The sequence below is a fragment of the Lichenostomus cassidix genome, unplaced genomic scaffold, assembly GCF_008360975.1.
Source record: "Lichenostomus cassidix isolate B80296 unplaced genomic scaffold, HeHo_3.0 HiC_scaffold_40, whole genome shotgun sequence".
Lineage (NCBI taxonomy): Eukaryota > Metazoa > Chordata > Aves > Passeriformes > Meliphagidae > Lichenostomus > Lichenostomus cassidix.
In genome coordinates, this window is record NW_028147459.1 from 1,401,902 (window position 1) to 1,420,067 (window position 18,166).

Genomic DNA, 18,166 nt, shown 5'->3' on the forward strand with positions numbered 1-18,166 from the left:
GGGGGATTTCAGGGGGATTTAAGGGGCATTGGGGGATTTTGGGGAGGATTTTGGGGGATTTGGGGGTTTGGGGAGTTTGGGGATTTGGGGGGTTTGGGGGATTTGAAGAGGAGTTTGGGGGATTTGGGGAAGTTTGGTGGGGATTTGGGGGATTTGGGGGACTGGGGGGATTTTGGGGGGATTTAGGGGGATTTAGGGGGAGTTTGGGGGAGGGGGGGAATTTGGGGGATTTGGGGGAGTTTGGGGGTCCTAGGCAAAGGAGGATTTGGAGGGGATTTTGGGGGATTTGGGGGAGTTTGGGGGGGATTTGGGGGATTTTGGGTGGTTAGGGGAGTTTGGGGGAGTTTGGGGGAAGATTTAGGGGAGTTTGGGGTCCTAGGCAAAGTTTGGGGAGGATTTGGGGGGTTTGGGGGATTGGGGGAGTTTGGGGGATTTGGGGAGTTTGGGGAATTTGGGGGATTTGGGGAGTTTGGGAGTTTGGGGTTTGAGAGGATTTGGGGGATTTTGGGGGATTTGGGGAAAGTTTTGGGGGATTTGGTGGTGTTTGGGGATTTGGGGGGATTTTGAGGAGGGGGAGTTTGGGGGATTTAGGGAGTTTGGGGGAGGGGTTGGGGTCCTAGGCAAAGTTTGGGAGGATTTGAGGGGGATTTTGGGGGAGTTTGGGGGATTTGAGGAGAGTTTGAGGAGATTTTGGGGGATTTGAGGGGCTTTGGGGGAGTTTGGGGGGGATTTGGGAAGGAGAGTTTGGGGGAATTTGGGGGGATTTGGGGGAGTTTGGGTGTCCTGAGGGAGTTTGGGGTATTTGAGGTCCTGGGGGGATTTTGGGAGGAGTTTGGGGGATTTGGGGGAATTTGAGGGGATTTGGGGGGATTTGGGGAGGAACTGAGAGAGTTTGGGGGATTTGGGGATCTGGGGAGTTTGGAGTAGGTTAGGTTTGGATTTGGGGGTTCCGGGGGCTTTTGGGGTGGATTTGGGGGTTTCAGAGGGCAGGTTTGGGGGTGGATTTGGGGTTTCTGGGGGCAGATTTGGGGTGGATTTGTGGTGTCTGAGGGCAGGTTGGGGGATTTGGGGTGGTCTGGGGATTTGGGGTTCCAAGGGCAGGTTTGGGGTGGATTTGGGGGGAGTTTGGGGTGGATTTGGGGTGTCTGGGGGCAGATTTGGGGCAGATTTGGGGTGAATTTGGGGGTTTTGGGGTGGATTTGGGGCAGATTTGGGGTGTCTGAGGTCAGATTTGGGGTGGATTTGGGGCAGATTTGGGGGTCCCGGGTGGATTTGGGGTCCCTGAGGTCAGCTTTGGGGCAGATTTGGGGTCAGGGGGGTTTTGGGGTCACCTGGGCACTGAAGGCCTGCAGAGTCCCGTCGGCAGTTGCAACCAGGAGACCAAAATCCTGTGGGATCAACCCGGCGGGGCGAGAGCCCAGAGACCCCAAAATCCTGCCTTGTTCCCGGGATCTGGGACCCCAAAATAATCCTAAAATAAACCCTAAAATAACCCCAAAATAACCCCAAAATCCTGCTCTGTTCCCGGGACCTGGAACCCCAAAATATGGAGAAATCACCCCAAAAATAACCCTAAAATAACACCAAAATAACCCCAAAATCCTGCCCTGTTCCCGGGATCTGGAACCCCAAAATAGCCAGAAATCACCCCAAAAATAACACCAAAGTAACCCCAAAATCCTGCCCTACTCCCGGGACCTAGGACCCCAAAATATGGAGAAATCACCCCAAAAAAATCCTAAAATAACCCCAAAATCCTGCCCTGTTCCCGGGATCTGGAACCCCAAAATAATCCTAAAATAAACCCTAAAATAACCCCAAAATAACCCCAAAATCCTGCCCTGTTCCCGGGATCTGGGACCCCAAAATAGCCAAAAATCACCCCAAAAATAACCCCAAAGTAACCCCAAAATCCTGCCCTGCTCCCGGGACCTGGGACCCCAAAATAATCCTAAAATAAACCCTAAAATAACCCCAAAATAACCCCAAAATCCTGCCCTGCTCCCGGGATCTGGGACCCCAAAACAGCCAGAAATCACCCCAAAAATTCACCCCAAATCCATCCCAAAATCCTGCCCTGTTCCCGGGACCTGGAACCCCAAAATAGCCAGAAATCACCCCAAAATAATCCTAAAAATAACCCGAAAATAACCCCAAAATCCTGCCCTGCTCCCGGGATCTGGGACCCCAAAATAGCCAGAAATCACCCCAAAATAATCCTAAAATAACCCCAAAATAACCCCAAAATCCTGCCCTGCTCCCGGGATTTGGAACCCCAAAATATGGACAATTCACCCCAAAAATCCATCCCAGTGACCCCAAAATCCTGCTCTGTTCTCGGGATCTGGAACCCCAAAATATGGAGAAATAACCCCAAAATAATCCTAAAAATAACCCCAAAATAACCCCAAAATCCTGCTCTGCTCCCGGGATCTGGAACCCCAAAATAGCCAGAAATCAGCCCAAAATAATCCTAAAATAACACCAAAATCCTGCCCTGTTCCCGGGATCTGGGACCCCAAAATACCCAAAAATCACCCCAAAAATAACCCCAAAGTAACCCCAAAATCCTGCCCTGCTCCCGGGATCTGGAACCCCAAAATAATCCTAAAATAAACCCTAAAATAACCCCAAAATAACCCCAAAATCCCACCCTGTTCCCGGGACCTGGAACCCCAAAATAGCCAGAAATCACCCCAAAAATCCATCCCAGCGACCCCAAAATCCTGCTCTGTTCCCAGGACCTGGAACCCCAAAATAGCCAGAAATCACCCCAAAAATAACCCCAAAGTAACCCCAAAATCCTGCCCTGCTCCCGGGATCTGGAACCCCAAAATAATCCTAAAATAAACCCTAAAATAACCCCAAAATCACCCCAAAATCCTGCCTTGTTCCCGGGACCTGGAACCCCAAAATATGGAGAAATAACCCCAAAATAATCCTAAAAATAACCCCAAAATAACCCCAAAATCCTGCCCTGCTCCCAGGACCTGGAACCCCAAAATATGGAGAAATCACCCCAAAATAACCCCAAAATAACCCCAAAATAACCCCAAAATCCTGCCCTGCTCCCGGGAACTGGGACCCCAAAACAGCCAGAAATCACCCCAAAAATTCACCCCAAATCCATCCCAAAATCCTGCCCTGTTCCCGGGACCTGGAACCCCAAAATAGCCAGAAATCACCCCAAAATAATCCTAAAAATAACCCGAAAATAACCCCAAAATCCTGCCCTGCTCCCGGGATCTGGGACCCCAAAATAGCCAGAAATCACCCCAAAATAATCCTAAAATAACCCCAAAATAACCCCAAAATCCTGCCCTGCTCCCGGGATTTGGAACCCCAAAATATGGACAATTCACCCCAAAAATCCATCCCAGTGACCCCAAAATCCTGCTCTGTTCTCGGGATCTGGAACCCCAAAATATGGAGAAATAACCCCAAAATAATCCTAAAAATAACCCCAAAATAACCCCAAAATCCTGCTCTGCTCCCGGGATCTGGAACCCCAAAATAGCCAGAAATCAGCCCAAAATAATCCTAAAATAACACCAAAATCCTGCCCTGTTCCCGGGATCTGGGACCCCAAAATACCCAAAAATCACCCCAAAAATAACCCCAAAGTAACCCCAAAATCCTGCCCTGCTCCCGGGATCTGGAACCCCAAAATAATCCTAAAATAAACCCTAAAATAACCCCAAAATAACCCCAAAATCCCACCCTGTTCCCGGGACCTGGAACCCCAAAATAGCCAGAAATCACCCCAAAAATCCATCCCAGCGACCCCAAAATCCTGCTCTGTTCCCAGGACCTGGAACCCCAAAATAGCCAGAAATCACCCCAAAAATAACCCCAAAGTAACCCCAAAATCCTGCCCTGCTCCCGGGATCTGGAACCCCAAAATAATCCTAAAATAAACCCTAAAATAACCCCAAAATCACCCCAAAATCCTGCCTTGTTCCCGGGACCTGGAACCCCAAAATATGGAGAAATAACCCCAAAATAATCCTAAAAATAACCCCAAAATAACCCCAAAATCCTGCCCTGCTCCCAGGACCTGGAACCCCAAAATATGGAGAAATCACCCCAAAATAACCCCAAAATAACCCCAAAATCCTGCCCTGCTCCCGGGAACTGGGACCCCAAAATAGCCAGAAATCACCCCAAAAATAACCCCAAAATCCTCCCAAAACCCCTCAAAATCTCCTCATTTTCACTCCTCCTCACGAGCTGAGACCCCCAAATCCCCCCAGGACCCCCCAAAAATCCCCCCAAGACCCCCCTGAAGACCCCCAGGACTCCCCAAACCCTTTCAAAACCCTCCCAAATCCCCCAAGATCACCCCCAAAGCCCCCCAAAAGCCCCCTAGGACCCCGAAAACCCCCAGGACCCCTCAAAACCCCTCCAAATGCCCCTAAACCCCCAGGACCCCCTGAACACCCCCAGAACCCCCCAAATCCACCCCAGGACCCTCCTGAAGACCCCCAAACCCCCAGACCCCCAAAACTCCCAGGACCCCCAAATCCTTTCAAACCCTCCCAAATCCCCCAAGACCAACCCCAAACCCTCCAGGACCCCCAAAAGCCCCCCAAATCCCCCCAGGACACCCCTGAAGACCTCCCAGGACCCCCAAACCCCCAGGACCCCTAAAAGACCCCAGGACCCTCCAAAAGCCCCCCAAATCCCCCAGGACCCCTAAAAGACCCAAGTTCCCCAAAGCCCCCAGGACCCCCAAAGCCCCCCAAATCCTCCAGGACCCCCCAAAGCCCCCCAGGACCCTCCAAACCCTTTCAAAACCCTCCTAAATCCCCCCAACCCCCCTCCAGGACCCCCAAAACCCCCAAGACCCCCCAAACCCCCTGAAGACCCCCAAAGCCCAAATCCCCCCAGGACCCCTGAAGACCCCCAAAGCCCCAAACCCTTTCAAAACCCTCCCAAATCCCCCAAGACCAACTCCAGACCCTCCAGAACCCCCTAAAGCCACCCAGGACCCCCCAAATCCCCCCAGGACCCCCAAAAGCCCCCCAAATCCCCCAGACCCTCCCAGGACCCCCAGGACCCCTGAAGACCCCCAAAGCCCCCCAAACCCTTTCAAAACCCCTCCCAAATCCCCCAATGCCACCCACAACGCCCCAGGACCCACCAAACCCCCCAAAAGCCCAGGACCCCTGACGACCCCAGGACCCCAAACCCCCCAGGACTCCTCTTAAGACCCAGAACCCCAAAAGTCCCCCAACCTTCCCAGGACCCCCCAAGGACCCCCAGGACCCCCTGAAGACCCCCAAAGCCCCCATACCCTTTCAAAACCCTCCCAAATCCCCCAAGACCAACTCCAAACTCCTCCAGGACCCCCAGGACCCCCCGAAGCCCCCCCGAAGCCCCCCGAAGCCCCCCGCACCGGCTGAGCCCCCGCAGGGTCCCGTCCCGGCAGGTCACCGCCAGGCGACAGCGACCGTCGGCAGCTCCGCGAGGAACCACGAAGGTGGGGGGAGAGGGAACCCAGCCCTGGGGGGGGAAAGGGGGGCTGAAATGGGGCTGGGGGCGTCCTGAGGGGGCTGGGGGGTCCTCAGAGGGGGCTGGGAGCATCCTGAGGGGTCTTGGGGGGCATCTAAAGGGGTCTGGGGGCACCCAGTGGGGTCAGCACCCAGCCCTGGGGGGAGAGAAAGGGGGGTTGAAATGGGGCTGGGGGCGTCCGGAGGGGCTGGGGGGTCCTCAGAGGGGGCTGGGGTCCTGGGGGCACCCAAAGGGGCCCAGGCATCTCAAGGGCACCCAAATGGTCTGGGGTCATCCTAGGGGTTTTGGGGGGATTTAAAGGGGTCTGGGGCTTCCAGTGGGGTCAGCACCCAGCCCAGGGGAGAGAAAGGGGGCTGAAATGGGGCTGGGGGCGTCCGGAGGGGCTGGGGGTCCCTAAGGGGCACCCAAATGGGTCTGGCGTCCTGAGGGGTTTCTGGGGGTCCTCAGAGGCTGGGGTCCCCAAGGGGCACCCAAATGGGTCTGGGGGCACCCTGAGGGGTTTTGGGGGCATTGAAAGGGGTCTGGGGCTTCCAGCAGGGTCAGGAGGATGAACCCAGCCCTGGGGACAAAGGGGGCCTGAAATGGGGCTGGGGGCGTCCTCAGGGGCTGGGGGTCCTCAGAGGCTGGGGGTCCTGGGGGGCCCTAAAGGGTCTGGGGGCAACCTGAGGGGTTTTGGGGGCATCTAAAGGGGTCTGGGGCTTCTAGCTGGGTCAGGGAGGGGATGGAACCCAGCCCTGGGGGGACAAAGGGGGTCCTAAATGGGTCTGGGGGCGTCCGAGGGGGCTGGGGGTCCCTCAGAGGGGGTTGGGGGCATCCTGAGGGGTCTTGGGCCCTTAAAGGGGGGTTTTGGGGGGCATTTAAAGGGGTCTGGGGGCTTCCAGAGGGGTCAGCACCCAGGCCTGGGGTCCAAAGGGGAGTCCCAAATGGGGCTGGGGGCGTCCTGAGGGGGTCTGGGGGGTCCTCAGAGGGGTCACGGGGGTCCTAAATGGGTCTGGGGGCACCCAGAGGGGTCTGGGGGGCATCAAAAGGGGTCTGGGGGCACCCAGAGGGGTCAGCACCCAGCCCTGGGGGGAGAGAAAGGGGGTCCGAAATGGGGCTGGGGGCGTCCTGAGGGGCTGGGGGGTCCTAAATGGGTCTGGGGGCACCCCGAGGGGTCAAGGGGTCCCCAAGGGGCACCCAAAGGGGTTTTGGGACAACCCAGAGTGTCCCAGGGGGGTCTCAGGGGGTCCCAAAGAGTTTTGGGGTGTCCCAGGGGGGTCTCAGGGGGTTTGGGGTGTCCCCAGGGGTCCCCAAGGGATTTTTGGGGTGTCCCCAAGGGGTCCCAGTGGTTTTTGGGGTGTCCCCGGGGGGTTTTGGGGTGTCCCATGGTGTCCCCATGGTGTCCCCGGGGGTCCCCAGGGGGTTTTTGGGGTCCCCAAGGGGTTTTTGGGGTGTCCTCAGGGGGTTTTGGGGTCCCCAGGGGGTTTTGGGGTGTCCCCGGGGGTCCCAGAGGATTTGGGGTGTCCCCAGGGTGTCCCAGTGGTTTCTGGGGTGTCCCCAGGGGGTTTTTAGGGTCCCCAGGGGGTTTTGGTGTCCCCAGGGGGTTTTTGGGGTGTCCCCAGGGGTCTCAGGGGTGTCCCCAAGGGGTTTTTGGGTGTCCCCAGGGTGTTTTGGGGTCCCCAGGGGGTTCTTGGGGTGTCCCCAGGGGGTTTTTGGGGTGTCCCCAGGGGGTTTTTGGGGTCCCCAGGGGGTTCTTGGGGTGTCCCCAGGGGGTTTTTGGGGTCCCCAGGGGGTTTTTGGGGTCCCCAAGGTGTTTTGGGGTCTCCAGGGGGTTTTTGGGGTCCCCAAGGTGTTTTGGGGTCTCCAGGGGGTTTTGGGGTGTCCCCAGGGGTCTCAGGGGTGTCCCCGGGGGTCCCAGAGGATTTGGGGTGTCCCCAGGGTGTCCCAAGGGGTTTTTGGGGTGTCCCCAGGGGGTTTTGGGGTCCCCAAGGGATTTTTGGGGTCCCCAAGGGATTTTTGGGGTGTCCCCAGAGGGTTTTTGGGGTGTCCCCAAGGGATTTTTGGGGTGTCCCCAGGGTGTTTTGGGGTGTCCCCAGGGGTCACACCTTGCAGGTGACAGTGAAGGCCTCGGGGTCGAGCACCAGGATGTCCCCAGCCTCTGTCCCCACCACGGGACACTCGGGGGTCCCCTCAGGGCCACCGCGGGGCAGCGAGCCCAGGCAGGTCACCACCGTCTGGGGACACCGGGGACACCGTCACAGGGGGGACAGGGGGACAGAGGGGACACAGGAAGGGACACGGGGGGACACAGGGGGTCACAGGGTGTCACACAGGGGTGTCACACAGGCTCAGGGGGACAGAGGGGACACAGGAAGGGACACAGGAGGACATGAGGTCAGGGGGACAGAGGGGGTCACAGGGTGTCACACAGGGTCACAGGGGGGACAGGGGGGACAGAGGGGACACAGAAAGGGATACAGAGGGACATGGAGGGTCACAGGGTGTCACACGGTGTCACAGGGGGGTGACAGAGGGTCAGGGGGACACAGGGGACACAGGAAGGGACAGGGGGACACGAGGTCAGGGGGACATGGCGGGTCACAGGGGGGGACACGGGGTCACAGGGGGTGACAAAGGGTCAGGGGGACAGAGGGGACACAGGAAGGGACAGAGGGGACACAGGGGGACATGAGGTGTCACACAGGGTGTCACACGAGGGGACACGGTGGGTCACGGGGATGTCATAGGGTGTCACAGGGTGTCACACGGGGTCAAGGGGACAGAGGGGACACAGAAAGGGACACGGCGGGTCACAGTGGGGGTGACACGGGGGGACACAGGGGACACAGGAAGGGACACGGGGGGACACGGGGTGTCACACAGTGTCACAGGGGGTCACAGGGGGTCAAGGGGACAGAGGGGACACAGGAAGGGACAGAGGGGGACACGGGGGGACACAGGGGGTCAGGGGGACACAGGGGACACAGAAAGGGACACAGGGGGACACGGGGGGGGTCACACGGTGTCACACGGGGTCACAGGGAGTGACAGAGGGGACACGGGGGGTTCACAGGGTGTCACAGGGACAGAGGGGACACAGAGGGGTCTCAGGAGGAACAGAGGGGACACAACAGGGGACATGGAGGAGTCACACGGGGGGTCCGGGGGACACAGGTGACACTCAGGTGACACTCAGGTGACACACAGGTGACCCAGGTGACACACAGGTGACACACAGGTGACACAGGTGACACCCAGGTGACACAGAGGTGACACAGGTGACACACAGGTGACACAGAGGTGACACAGGTGACACCCAGGTGACACAGAGGTGACACAGGTGACACAGGTGACACTCAGGTGACACCCACCTGTCTCTGCAGGGGTCTCCCCTTGTGCAGTGCCACGAAGGCTGCCAGCTCGGGGGGTGGCAGTGCCAGCAGCCTGGGGGGACAGGGGGGACACCATGATGTCCCCAATGTCCCCAAACCCCCCTGGGGTCACCCCAATGTCCCCAAACCCCATAGAGACCCCAAACCCCACAGAGAACCTCAAAACCCTATAGGAACCCCCAAAACCCCATAGGAACCCCAAATCCCTTAGGGAACCCAAATCCCATATTGGACCCCAAATCCCATAGAAAATCCCATAGGGAACTCCAGAAAACCCCATAGGGAACACCATAGGGCACCCCCAAATCCCATAGGGCACCCCAAATCCTGTAGAAAACCCCATAGGGAACCCCAAATCCCATAGGGAACCCCATAGAAAACCCCAAAGCCCATATGGAACCACAAACCCCATAGAAAACCCCACAGAGAACACCCAAAGCCCCATAGAAAACCCCAAACCCCATAGAGAATACCCCAAACCCCATAGAAAACCCCAAAACCCCACAGAAAACCCCAAAACCCCATAGAAAACTCCAAACCCCATAGAAAACCCCAAATCCCCATAGAAAACCCCAAACCCCACAGAAAACCCCAAACCCCACAGAAAACCCCAAACCCCATAGAAAACCCCCAAACCCTATAGAAAACCCCAAAACCCTATAGAAAAACCCCAAACCCCATAGAAACCCCCAAACCCCATAGAGAACACCCAAAACCCCATAGAAAACCCCACAGAGAACACCCAAAACCCCACAGAAAACCCCAAACCCCACAGAGAAAACCCCAAACCCCACGGAAAACCCCCAAACCCCATAGAAAACCCCCAAACCCCACAGAGAACACCCAAAACCCCATAGAAAACCCCAAAACCCCATAGGGAACCCCCAAACCCCATAGAGAACCCCAAAACCCCAAAACCCCCCAAGCCCCCCACTCACCTCAGCGACTGTGGGGTCAGTGGCACCTCAGCCTTGTCCCTGCGACCCCAAAAATCCCGTCAGGGGGGCTCGGGGGTCCCCAAAAGTGACCCAGATTTTTGGGGAGACCCCAAAAGGACCCAGGAGACCCCACAGGGATCCCAAAGGTTTTTGGGGAACCCCAAAAAACCCTGAGTGACCCCAAAAAGTGGCCCAGATTTTTTGGGGAGACCCCAAGGGGAGCCAGGAAACCCCAAAGGGACACAAAGTGACCCCAAAACCCCCAAAATGATCCCCAAAAGTGACCCAGGTTTTTTGGGGAGACCCTAAAGGGATCCCAAAGATTTTTGGGGAACCCCAAAAAACCCAAAGTGACCCCAAAAGTGACCTCGATTTTTGGGGAGACCCCAAGGGACCCAGGAAACCCCAAAGGGACACAAAGTGACCCCAAAAAACCCAAAATGATCCCCAAAAGTGACCCAGGTTTTTGGGGAGACCTTAAAGGGACCCAGGAGACCCCAAAGGGATCCCAAAGATTTTTGGAGAACCCAAAGTGACCCCAAAAAGTGACCCCAAAGATTTTTGGGGAGACCCTAAAGGGACACAAAGTGACCCCAAAAGCACACAAAGTGACCCCAAAAAACACAAAGTGACCCCAAAAGTGACCCAGGTTTTTTGGGGAGACCCCAAGGGATCCCAAAGATTTTTGGGGAACCCCAAAAAACCCTGAGTGACCCCAAAAAGTGACCCAGATTTTTGGGAAACCCCAAAAAACCCAAAATGATCCCCAAAAGTGACCCAGATTTTTTGGGGAGACCCCAAAGGGATCCCAAAGATTTCTGGGGACCCCCCAGGGACACAAAGCCCCCCCCAAAGGTTTTTGGGGTTCCCCAAAACCCCCCAAACCGATATTTTGGGGTTTTTTTCCCACCTGAGATCCTCCAGCATCTCCTTCAGCATCATGGGGTCGATCTGGTCCTAAAAAAAACCCCAAAAATGATGTTTAGGGGAACCCGAAGCCCCCAAAAGAATGGGGAGTGCCCCAATTTGGGGAGGGGTCTCCCGAAACCCTCCCCAACCCCAATTAGAGGAGGGGTCTCCCCAAAGCCCCCCAAACCCCCCAAAAGAACGGAGAGCTCCCCAATTTGAGGAGGGGTCTCACTCCCCAAACCCCAATTTGAGGAGGGGTCTCCCCAAATTCCCCAGGTGAGTGGGGTCACCCCAATTAGAGGAGGGGTCTCCCCACCCAAACCCCAGTTTGAGGAGGGGTCTCCCCCCAACCCCAATTTGGGGAGGGGTCTCCCCAAACCCACCCAAACCCCAATTTGAGGAGGGGTCTCCCCAAACCCCACGAAACCCCCCCAAAACCCCACAGGGACCCCCAATTAGAGGAGGGGTCTCCCTCACCTGCTCAACCCCAATTAGAGGAGGGGTCTCCCCTAACCCCCCAAACCCCAATTAGAGGAGGGGTCTCCCCTAACCCCCCAAACCCCAATTAGGGGAGGGGTCTCCCCGTCTCACCTGCTGGGCCTGCAGCCAGAGGTCCCTCTCGAGGGGCTCGGGGGGTCTCGGCGGCAGCGAGAACTTGAAGAAGGGTCTCAGGTTCCGGTAGACGTACAGCGCCGCCCCGGCGGCCACGACCACCGCGGGACCCCCGCCGGCAGCCCCCCCGGAGCCCCCAGACCCAAAATAGCTGGGGCCGAACGCCCCCAGACCCGCGGGCAGCTCGGGCAGGGCCAGGGTGGTGATGAGCCCCGCGCCCCTCACCACCGCCAGCCGCGGACCACCGGGGTGCAGGGGGACCCCCACCAGCAGCTGGGGGAAACGGGGGGTTAGAGACCACCGGGGAGCACCCAGAGACCACCAGAGACCCCCAGAGCATCCCAGGGACCCCCAGAGACCACCCAGATAACCTTAGGGACCACCAGGGACCACCCAGGTAAACCTAGAGACCACCAGGGACCACCAGAGACCACCCAGGGACCATCAGGGACCACCCAGATAACCTTAGGGACCACCAGGGACAAACCAGGGACTCCCAGAGACCACCAGGGACTACCCAGGGACCCCCAGAGCATCCCAGGGACCCCCCAGATACACCTAGAGACCACCAGGGACCCCCAGGGAGCACCCAGATAACCCCAGAGACCCCCAGGGACCACCGGGGTGAAGGGGGACCCCCACCAGCAGGTGGGGGAAAGGGGGTTAGAGAGACTCAGAGACCCCCAGGGACCACCCAGAGACCACCCAGGTAACCCTGGAGACCCCCAGGGACCACCCAGAGGCCCCCCAGGTAAGCCTAGAGACCCTCAGGGACCCCCAGAGACCCTCAGGGACCACCGGGGTGCAGGGGGACCCCCACCAGCAGCTGGGGGGAAACCGGGGGGTTAGAGACCACCAGGGAGCACCAGGGACCCCCGAGGTTGGGCACCCAGGGACCCCCGTTGGGGAGCCCAGCGGGACCACCCAGATAAGCCTAGAGACCCTCAGGGACCACCTGGAGACCTCCCAGATAAGCCTAGAGACCCCCAGAGAGACCCCCAGGGACCACCCAGATAAACCTAGAGACCCCCAGAGACCCCCCAGATAACCCTGGAGACCCTCAGGGAGCACCCGGAGACCCCCCAGAGCATCCCAGAGACCCCCAGGGACCTCCAGGGACCACCCAGAGACCCCCAGGACCCCCAAAAATCACCTTGTGGTCGCCGTCTCCATGGAGATCAACCAGGGCTGGGAAACGAGGGGGGTCGGGGGGGGCCGAGGGGCTGCGACCCCCAACTGACCCCCAAGTGACCACCCCACTGACCCCCCCAAGTGACCCCCAAGTGACCCCCAAGTGACTCCCCAAGTGACCCCCCCAGTGGCCACCGAGTGACCACCCAAGTGACCCCTAAGTGACCCCCCAACTGACCAACTGACCACCCCAGTGACCCCCAACTGACCACCCAACTGACCCCCAAGTGACTCCTAACTGACCACCCGTGACCCCGTGGCCACCGAGTGGCCACCCAACTGACTTAACTGACCCCCAGACCCAGGGGACCCCCAACCCCCTCCCCTCACCTGGTTACACCTCCCGGGACCCCTCCCCACCCAGAGACCCCTCCCCACCCAGAGACCCCCTTCACAACCCCCCTCACAGCCCCCTTCACTCAAAAAGACCCCTCACGAAGCCCCCTCCTCACCCAGAGATCCCCCCAGACCCTCATTCAGAGACCCTCCCACCCAGAGACCCCTCCTCACAAATCCCCTCCTCACAAACCCCGCCCTCACCCAGAGCCCTCAAATCCCCTCACAATGCCCTCCCACCCAGAGACCCTCGTTCAGAGACCCCTCCTCACAAACCCCCACCCAGAGACCCCCCTCACAAACCCCCCCTCACCCAGAGACCCCTACCCAGCCCCTCAAGAGCCTCACACAGCCCCCAGAAAGCCCCCCCCAACCCCTCATTCAGACCTCCCACTCAGGACCACCCCTCACCCAGAGACTCCTCACGAAGCCCCCTCTTCCAACCCCCTCAAAAAGCAACCTCACACAGCCCCCTCACCCAGAGACCCCTCCTCACAAACTCTCACAAATCGCCCTCCCACCCAGAGATCCCCCTGCCCAGAGACCCCTCCTCACAAACTCCTCACACAGCCCCCCCAAGAAGCCCCCTCAAACTCATGACAAACCCCCTCCTCATTCAGACCTCCTCCAGAGAACCTCACCCAGAGACCCCTCCTCACGAAATCCCCCTCACAAATCCTCCCATCCAGAGACCTCCTCACAAACCCCTCACCCAGAGACCCCTCCTCACAAATCCTCCCTCACAAACCCCCTCAAAAGCCTCCTCCTCCCAAAAGCCCCCTCACGAAGCCCTCCCGCCCAGGGACCCTCCTCACCAGCCCTCACCCAGCCCCCTCTCACCCACAGACCCCTCCTCACGAAATTCTCCCTCACAAACCCTCACAAATCCCCTCACAATCCCCTCCTCACAAATCCCCCTCCTCACCCATACACCCCGGGAAGCTGCTCAGCCCGGCCAGCGGATCCTCGTGCGCCTCCAGCCATAGCGACGAGCTGCGGGCAATCCCAGCCTTGAGTCTGGGGCGAATCGCGACCCCCAAAACCCCCAAAAACCCCAAAAACCCCCAAAAAAACCCCAAAATCCGCGCCCCTCCCCCACCTCTCCTCAGCCGCCGCCATCGCGTTGCTATGGCAACGCGGGGATTTGCCGCCCGGAAGTGACGTTCACCTCTTAGCCCCGCCCACCAGCGCTCTAAACCAATCCACGCCCATCATAGTTTAGCCACGCCTCCCTGCCAGCTCTCCGCCATCTTTGTAGTTCCGCGGCTGGCGGCGTCGGGACGCACGGGGGTACGCGGTGACGTCATCGCTCCGCGCCTGCGCGCTGCCCCTTTCCGCCTTGGAGACGCCGCGGTGAGAGCGCGCTCGGGGGGTTGGGGAAATTTGGGTTTTTTGGGTTTTTTTGAGGGGATTTGGGGGTTTTTGAGGGGATTTGGAAGTTTTTGAAGGGAGCTGGGTTTTTTTGAGGGGATTTGGTGGGTTTTTGGGGGGAATTGGGGTTTTTTTGAGGGGAATTGGGGTTTTCTTGAGGGTAGTTGGGGTTTTTCTGAGGGGATTTCGGGGTTTTTGAGGGGAACTGGGGTTTTTGAAGGGATTTGGGGTTTTTTTGAGGGAATTGGGGTTTTTGAGGGATTGGGCGTGTTTTGAGGGGATTTGGGGTTTTTCTGAGGGGATTTGGGGTTCTGAGGGAATTGCGGTTTTTTGAGGGATTTGGGGGTTTCTGAGGGGATTTGGGGGTTTCTGAGGGGATTTGGGGTTTTTTTGAGGGGATTTGGGTTTTTTTGAGGGGAATTGCGGGTTTTTGAGGGGAACTGGGGTTTTCTTGAGGGGATTTGGGGCGTGTTTTGAGGGGATTTGGGGTTTTTCTGAGGGGATTTGGGGGTTTCTGAGGGGAATTGCGGTTTTTTTGAGGGGTTTTGGGGTTTTTTGAGGGGAATTGGGGTTTTTTTGAGGGGATTTGGGGTTTTTCTGAGGGGATTTCGGGGTTTGACGGGAATTGCGGTTTTTTTGAGGGGATTTGGGATTTTTTTAAGGGAATTGGGGGGTATTTGAGGGTTGTTTGAGGGGTTTTGGGGTTTTTTTGAAGGGATTTGGGGTTTTTTGAGGGGATTTGAGGGTTTTTATGAGGAGATTTGAGGGTTTTTTGAGGGGAATTTGGGGTTCTTGAGGGGAATGTGGGGTTTTTGGGGGGAACTGGTTTTTTTGAGGGTAATTTGGGTTTTTTTTGAGGGGATTTGGGGGTTTTGAGGGTTTTTTGAGGGGATTTAGGTTTGTTTTGAGGGGATTTCGGGACTTTGCGGGTCCCTGAGGATCTCCCCTTTTATTTTTGGGGTCCCCACAGCCCCCTAAACCCCCCAAAATTCCCCCCTCAGCCCCACAGCCATGCAGCTCTTCATCCACGGCCAGACCCTCCTCACCCTCGAGCTCTGCGGCGCAGAGACCCTCGCCCAGATCAAGGTGGGACCCCCAAATCCTCCCCAGGACCCCCCTGAAGACCCCCAGGACCACCAAAACCCTTTCAAAACCCTCCCAAACCCCCCCCAGGACCCCCCAAACTCACCCCCAGGACCCCCAAATTCCCCCCAGGACACCCCTGAAGACCTCCAGGACCCCAAAAGCGCCCCCAGGACCCCCTGAAGACCCCAGGACCCTCAAAATCCCCCAAAAGCCCCCCAGGACCCCTCTGAACCCCCCAGGATCCCTGGAAAGCCTCACCCAGGGCCCCTGAAGACCCCCAGGACCCCCAAACCCCCCCCAAATTCTCCCAGGCCCCCCAAAACCCCCCAAACCCTTTCAAAACCCTCCCAAGTCCCCCAAGACCACCCCCAAAAAGCCCCCAGGACCTCCTGAAAACCCCAGGACCCCCAAACTCCCCCAGGACCCCAAAATCATCCCCAGGACACCCTGAAGACCTCCAGGGGCCCCCAAAACCCCAAGACCCCCAAACCCTTTCAAAATCCTCCCAAATCTCCAAAGACCACCCCAAAAGCCCCCAGGACGCCCAAAGTCCCCCAGGACCCCCAAACCCCCCTCAGGACCACCCAAAAGCCTCTCCCAAGAGCTGCAAATCCCCCCAGTACCCCCTGAAGAGCCCCAAACCCCCAGGACCCCTAAACCCCACCCCAGGACCCCCAAATACCCCCAGGACACCCCTGAAGACCTGCAGGACCCCAAAAACCCCCAAGACCCCCAAACCTTTTCAAAACCCTCCCAAATCCCCCAAGACCAATCCCAAAAGCCCCCCAAGACCCCCTGAAGACCCCATGGGACCCCCGAACTCCCCAGGACCCCCTGAAGACCCCCAAATCCCCCTCAGGACCCCCAAAAGCCCCCCAGGACCCCGAGAATTTCCCCCAGGACCCACCTGAAGACCTCCAAACCCCCTGAATTCCCCCAGGACCCCATTGAAGACCTCCAGGACCCCCAAAATCCCCAGGACCCCCAAAAGCCCCCCAAACACCCCCTGAAGACCCCAGGACCCCCAAACTTCCTGCAGGGGCCCCTGAAGACCCCCAGGACCCCCAAACCGCCCTCCAGGACCCCCAAAAGCCCCCTCAGGACCCCCTGAAGACCCCCAGGACCCCCAAACTCCCCCGGACCACCCGGAAGACCTCGAGGACCCCCCAGGACCCCCTGAAGACCCCCAGAACCCGCAAACTCCTCCCCAGGAGGGCCCCTGAAGACCTCCAAACCCCCGAAGACCCCCAGAACCCCTCTGAAGACCCCCAGGACCCCCAAACCCCCCAGGACCCCCAAACTCCCCCAGGACCACCCTGAAGATCCCCAAATCCCTCCCAGGACCCCCTGAAGACCTCGAGGACCCCAAAGCCCCCCAGGACCCCCTGAAGACCCCAGGACCCCCAAACCCCACCCAGAACCCCCAAACTCCCCCAGGACCCCCAAACCCCCCAAATTCCAGGCTGCTGACCCCTCCTCTTTATTTCCCCCCCAGGAGAAAATCGCAGAACTTTCCGGAATCCCCGCCGAGGACCAAGTGCTGCTGAGCTCCGGGACCCCCCTGGCCGATGACACCGTGCTGGGCCAGAGCCCCCTCCCCAAATTCACCTCCCTGCACCTCTCCGCCCGCCTGCCGGGGGGTAATTAACAGCCAGCCGCTAATTAGCGAGGCGTTAATGACCCGAACGACCCGCTAATTGCCTCCTTTTCCCAGGGAAAGTGCACGGATCTCTCGCCCGGGCTGGCAAAGTGAGGGGGCAGACCCCCAAGGTGAGCTCTGGGGGGATTTTTTGGGGGGATTTGGGGATTTTTTGGGGGGATTTGGGTTTATTGGGGGGATTTTGAGGGAGTAAGTTTTGAGGATTTGGGGTTTTGGGGAGTTTTGGGGGATTTGGGGTTTTTTGGGGGTGGGGGATTTTTGATGGGATTTGGGGTTTTTGGCAGTTTTGAGCGTTTTTGATGAGTGGGGTTTTGAGGGGGATTTGGGGTTTTTTGGGGGGTTGTTTTGGGGGAATTGGGGTTTTTGGGGGTTTTGAGGGATTTGGGTTTTTGAGGGGATTTGGGGTTTTGATGGGAATTAGGGGTTTTTGGGGATTTAGGGTTTTGGGGGGATTTTGGGTTTTTTTGAAATTTGGGGTTTTTTGTGGGGATTTGGGGTTGGTGGGTTTTGAGGGGATTTGGGGTATTTTTGGGTTTTGGGGGATTTGGGGTTTTCTGAGGAATTGGGGGTTTTGGCGGGTTTTGGTGCAATTTGGGTTTTTGGGGGATTTGGGTTTTTTTGAGAGGATGAGGTTTTGGGGGGATTTGGGGTCTTGGGGTCTGGGGTTTGGGTTTTTGAGGTTTTAGGGGGATTTGGGGTTTTGAGGGTTTTGTGGAGATTTGGGGGTTTTGAGGGTTTTGGGGTGATTTGGTTTTGAGGAGAATTAAGTTGTTTTATGGGATTTGGGGGTTTTTGAGGGGTTTTGGGATTGGGGTTTGGGGTCTTTTTGGGGAGATTTGGGGTCTTTTTGAGGGGATTTGGGGGTTTTTTTTGGGGGGCATTTGGGTTTTTTTGAGCGGGGGTCTGTGCGGCCTGAGGGGAAATTTTGGGGGGCGATTCTGGGGACCCCCCCAAGATTTCGGGGACCCCCTGGACCCTTCATTTTTTTATCTTAGGTGGCCAAACAGGAGAAGAAGAAGAAGAAGACGGGCAGAGCCAAGCGGCGCATGCAGTACAACCGGCGCTTCGTCAACGTCGTGCCAACCTTCGGCAAGAAGAAAGGGCCCAACGCCAACTCCTGAGCCCCCGCGAATAAAGGCTGCGAGATCGGGGCCAGTTCGCTCGGTTTTGGGGATTTT

At 58.0% G+C, this 18,166-nt stretch overlaps 2 protein-coding genes across 5 annotated transcripts in view; one reads left to right on the forward strand and one right to left on the reverse strand.

Annotated features, from left to right (window-relative positions):
• Positions 1 to 14,063, reverse strand: part of BBS1 (Bardet-Biedl syndrome 1) — a 25,089-nt gene extending 11,026 nt beyond the window's left edge. For all 4 annotated transcript variants that reach the window (XR_014848122.1, XM_085046433.1, XM_085046432.1 and 1 more), the window contains exons 1-10: positions 13,971 to 14,063; positions 13,797 to 13,864; positions 12,498 to 12,532; positions 11,324 to 11,617; positions 10,734 to 10,780; positions 9,824 to 9,862; positions 8,865 to 8,937; positions 7,599 to 7,727; positions 5,399 to 5,505; positions 1,332 to 1,452 (exon numbers count right to left, since the gene is read on the reverse strand). Coding sequence is in view for 3 of the 4 variants with exons in the window: in XM_085046433.1 (XP_084902559.1) it covers positions 1,332 to 1,452; positions 5,399 to 5,505; positions 7,599 to 7,727; positions 8,865 to 8,937; positions 9,824 to 9,862; positions 10,734 to 10,780; positions 11,324 to 11,617; positions 12,498 to 12,532; positions 13,797 to 13,864; positions 13,971 to 13,990 (933 nt within the window). In the remaining variant the exon portion in view is untranslated. The remainder of the gene's footprint in view (positions 1 to 1,331; positions 1,453 to 5,398; positions 5,506 to 7,598; positions 7,728 to 8,864; positions 8,938 to 9,823; positions 9,863 to 10,733; positions 10,781 to 11,323; positions 11,618 to 12,497; positions 12,533 to 13,796; positions 13,865 to 13,970) is intronic.
• Positions 14,064 to 14,199: 136 nt separating this feature from the next.
• On the forward strand, positions 14,200 to 18,146 carry LOC146422467 (ubiquitin-like FUBI-ribosomal protein eS30 fusion protein). Its single transcript, XM_085046585.1, has 5 exons — positions 14,200 to 14,224; positions 15,244 to 15,328; positions 16,824 to 16,968; positions 17,043 to 17,098; positions 17,984 to 18,146. The coding sequence occupies exons 2-5, from the start codon at positions 15,254 to 15,256 to the stop codon at positions 18,107 to 18,109; spliced, it is 402 nt and encodes a 133-aa protein (XP_084902711.1). The 5' UTR covers positions 14,200 to 14,224; positions 15,244 to 15,253; the 3' UTR covers positions 18,110 to 18,146.
• The last annotated feature ends 20 nt before the right edge of the window (positions 18,147 to 18,166 follow it).